Source organism: Lactuca saligna, chromosome 6, assembly GCF_052625555.1.
Source record: "Lactuca saligna cultivar CGN05327 chromosome 6, ASM5262555v1, whole genome shotgun sequence".
In the NCBI taxonomy this organism is placed as follows: domain Eukaryota; kingdom Viridiplantae; phylum Streptophyta; class Magnoliopsida; order Asterales; family Asteraceae; genus Lactuca; species Lactuca saligna.
Window position 1 is genome coordinate 9,106,846 of NC_136422.1, and position 4,399 is coordinate 9,111,244.

A 4,399-nucleotide genomic window follows, 5' to 3' on the forward strand; every position below is an offset into this window, starting at 1 on the left:
TGCGAGCAGCAGTTGCGACGAGTCTAGATTTTTGGTGGGTTTGCTCGACGGAAGAAGAAGCGGAGGGTGCGAGGGGTTCGATCAGTGGGAAGGGAGGGTTCCGGTGTGGCCGAAGAGAAGGAAAAAGGAGAAATGGCTTCGGTCTCGGTGTATATCGACGAGCAATAGGGAGAGGGACAGCCTCCCTCCGGCGATTTGCAGGTAATTAAATGGGGCTGCTCCGGCAGCTCCCCTGTTTTTCTCTTCTCCTTATATATATATATATATATATATATATATATATATATATATATATATATATATATATATATATATATATATATATATATATATATTGTTGGCTGATACCGATGTATGAACTGGGATACATGTTTCGGGTTTATGTTTAACAGGGAAATCGATGGGTGTTTGTTCTTGTGTTCTTGACTGGAACTGGTTCAGAATGAAAGGAAACATGGAGGTTTTTGGGTTTGATTCATTTGACAGTCCCGAGGAAGAGTTCAGGTGAAACTTTGAATGGTTTTTGGGTTTAATCTTATAGGCCGAGTTCTTATGATTTCATTGTGTAGTCAGATGAGAGTTTTTAAGTGTACACGGAATGGTTTCTTGTGCCTTTGTATCTGTTAAATCTTTGAGTGTGCATTTAGGCTGTGGATTTTTTTATTGACAGGAATTAAAGAATGAGAAACAATGTGAGGGGGTGCTGACAGCTTCGGCTAAAACAAATGTGTGGTTGGTTATCTTTGTGTATGGATGTGTATAAAAAATGTTTATTTTGTGTGTAAAATTGTATTAGCTCTCTACGTTTAATAATTGTCATTTACTTTAACTAGGTTATAACCCTGGACACCACGGATGAGAAGTTAAAAAAATATAGTTAAATTATGACTTAATTATTCAGCAATTTAATGAAAATTTTAATAATTATGAATGCATAGTTGGTAGATTACCCAAATGGAGGTTTATATTTTGAGATATGTTTGAAAATTATCATTTTGTGGAATGCAATATAAATTTAAAAAAAAAAAAAAAAAAAAACACTAGCATATATTGATAGAATAATAAAATTGTACAAAGGTTTTATAAATTCCTAAAAACTTCTTTATACACAACATTTGATGTTTTATTTGTAAGTTTACCATCCTTATCTGAAATTAACAATTTTAATCTCTCTCTACTTTGAACTCTGTATAAAGCAACATGCAATTGGCCATGTGTAAAAACAGGATCTTTGAGAAATAATCCAACATTCGATAAAGACTGTCCTTGGCTCTTATTAATTGTCATTGCAAAACATTCAGCCAATGGAAATTGTCTTCTTTGGAAATTGAACGGGATCTTATTTTCGGAAGGAGTTAAAGATATTGTTGGAATAAAAGTCCGGTTTCTAGTATTACTTCCAGATATGATAACCGCCTCAATAACATGTTTGCCCAAAGATATAACCTGTAGTCTAGTGCCATTGCATAAGCCATTTATTTGATCAATGTTTCTCAATAACATAACCGGAACACCGATTTTTAAAATGAGTTTATGGTTTGGCAAACCTGATACTTTTACACCATTTAAAACATCAGGTGAGTATAAATTTGCATCAAACTGATCATTAACAAACTCGGATTGGCAGAGGCTATCTGAACTTAAATATTCCTTTTGCTCTCCTTGAAACAATTTTAGCAAACGATCATTTATTTATTTGACAACTTCATTCTTGGGAGCAAGTATTGTTTTTTCTTGAAAATAACCCGCAATGTTGAAGTTTTCAAGAATCGAAGGATATACAAACTTGATTAATGAACCTATAGGATCACAAGGATCATTAATAAGAATATCTTTTGGAATTTCAACAATCGCTTCACCATCATTCGGACCACCAAGATTACCTTCTCTTATGTCCAAAAGCCAATTTGAAAAATCCCTTATTTCTTCCGTAGCAGATGGATCGCTTCCAACAATCAATCTCATGTTTTTTTTGTTAATTTATGGACTTTGCATTGTTGCCACAAATGAGAAGAACTCAAAGAAGCATTAGCAATGTTTTGTCTACTACCACCTGGAACAATAGGTAGAATTTGTCTGAAATCACCTCCAAAAACAATAACTTTCCCTCCAAATGAAATATTTGAGTTCATTGGATTGAAACACTTTAATATATCCTTCAAAGTTCGATCTAAAGCTTCAAATGCATGCTTGTGTACCATGGGTGCTTCATCCCAAATGATCAATAAGGTTTTTCTTACTAAACTTGCAAGATCACTATCTCGATCTATTCTACAAACAGACACTTCGTTAAGACTTAGTGGAATTATAAACCTAGAGTGTGATGTCCTCCCTCCAGTCAATAATAATGAAGCGATCACACTTGATGCAACATTTAAAACAATCTCACCTTGGGCTCTAATAGCTACAAAAATTGTCTTCCAAAGAAATGTTTTCCCAAACAATCTCTGGTTTAGACAAACTATTGGACAATAACATCGTAGCAAATAAGAATCGTAGATAAAAATCAGATCCAGAAAGACTTGCTTCCTTAATTGCATCGATGTATTCTTTGTCATCATACAAAAGGCCTATATTATAGCATGCATCTTTGAAAGTAGGTCTGTCAAATCGGGCCGTCGTATCGTGTTTTTGTCTGACACGACACGACACGACAATATTTTTTGTAACACGAACACGACACGACACGATGTCGTATTTTTTTTCACTAACACGAAAACGATCCAATTAAAAAACAACAACACGACACGACATGAAAAAGATAATATTATATAACTGTTATTTTATTTAATTCATATTTAATCATATATAAGACGATAAAAACGACAAACACGAAAAACACGACAAACACATGATCAATCGTGTCAATTCCGTGTGGATTTGTAAACATGAACACGACACGACACGACATAATGTTTTTATACTTGACACGAACACGACATGAAAACGAATTCGAATTTTGATTTCGTCCCAATTTCGTTTCGTGTCGTGTATTTTTGTCGTGCCGTGTCATAAATTAACACCCCTATTTGAAAGTAGAACATATTTCACCATTGACTGTGCGAATTTCTTCAAATGATCTTGGACCTTTAACTTTATTTAAAAGAATCCTTAAGAAATATGCTTCACCGAGCTTAGGTGAAACTGAATAAATTCTACCAATCGCATATCCAATGTCCCTTGGCTTCCAAATAAGAAGATTAGATTTCCAAACAAATTTTGTAGGAAACTCAACATATGTAAGTTTCCTAGCTTCTTGGTTAATTTCATTACACTTCATCCAACCGATGAACATTGAAGAACCAATTGAAGTTGAAACAAGTTGAAACACAATTGAATTGTGTTTGGTTACACATTGAATTCTTGCAAACATAAGAAATTTGCTATTTTCAAGCACTGGTAAACCTCATTTCAAAACCCTTTTCAAACTTCTTCTAAACATTTTTCAAACTCTTATACTTTTAAACCATATTCCTTTATGTATTAGAGTATAAATATGCTTTAATGGACTTAAGACTATTGTTAATAACCTTGACTCATGTTCCTTGTTTGGTTGTGGGCTTAGGGTAGGATACACTAGTCCGATTGTCGATTAACTCATAATTATACATCCTAAATACATATAAGAATATTAAATCTTACCTTTAAAGTTAAACTTCACTCAATTGTACAAGTTGAGTAATTGCGTCTTTTCTACACGTCATTTACAAAACAAACGTGGTAGTAAAATATAATAGGTATAGTTTAAAGAACATATACATATACATATACAAGTACAAGAAGAATACTATACATATACAAGTACAAGAAGAACATATACATATACAAGAACAGGAAGGAACATAAACATATACATATACATTTATAAGAGAACAGAAAGAACATACATATTATAACAAGTACATGATAACTAGAATGTGAGATACTACTTCATTGTACAACAATAGATTTGTTGTATCACATTTTGTAACTAGAGTCTCTTAGAGGGAGAGCGGGTATAGTGTGTATAGATCTATATGGTACAAACAATGTCACACCCCGACTGTTAGCTACAATCCCAGCCGGCAAGGCGAAGGGGTGACAAATGTCACATTGTTTCAATGCCAGAAGGTCGTCGTGTTTTCAGCAGTCAATCAACATGGTTACAACCTTATCACATTTTAGCTTAATTTATCTAATTGGTTATAAGGTAACTAGTGCTTCAGTAGTTATTTTATATAATATTACTACACACTTTCATTTTCCCATTACATTCATATAGTAATATTATCACATAAAAGTTAATGCAATCTATTTTCTAGTAAAGATAGTGATAAACTTGGGAAAACATACATTTTTTTACAAACAAACAAACATACAAAACAGTCGGGTCTTGGTAGAAGACTATTTTCCATAATAG

General features: G+C 33.3%; 1 protein-coding gene across 1 annotated transcript; it reads right to left on the reverse strand.

Moving 5' to 3' along the window:
- Nucleotides 1-1,080: 1,080 nt before the first annotated feature.
- Nucleotides 1,081-1,965, reverse strand: LOC145002289 (uncharacterized). Its single transcript, XM_078961587.1, has 2 exons — nucleotides 1,746-1,965; nucleotides 1,081-1,661 (listed from the first exon to the last, which is right to left on the reverse strand). The coding sequence occupies exons 1-2, from the start codon at nucleotides 1,963-1,965 to the stop codon at nucleotides 1,081-1,083; spliced, it is 801 nt and encodes a 266-aa protein (XP_078817713.1).
- Between the last annotated feature and the right edge of the window lie 2,434 nt (nucleotides 1,966-4,399).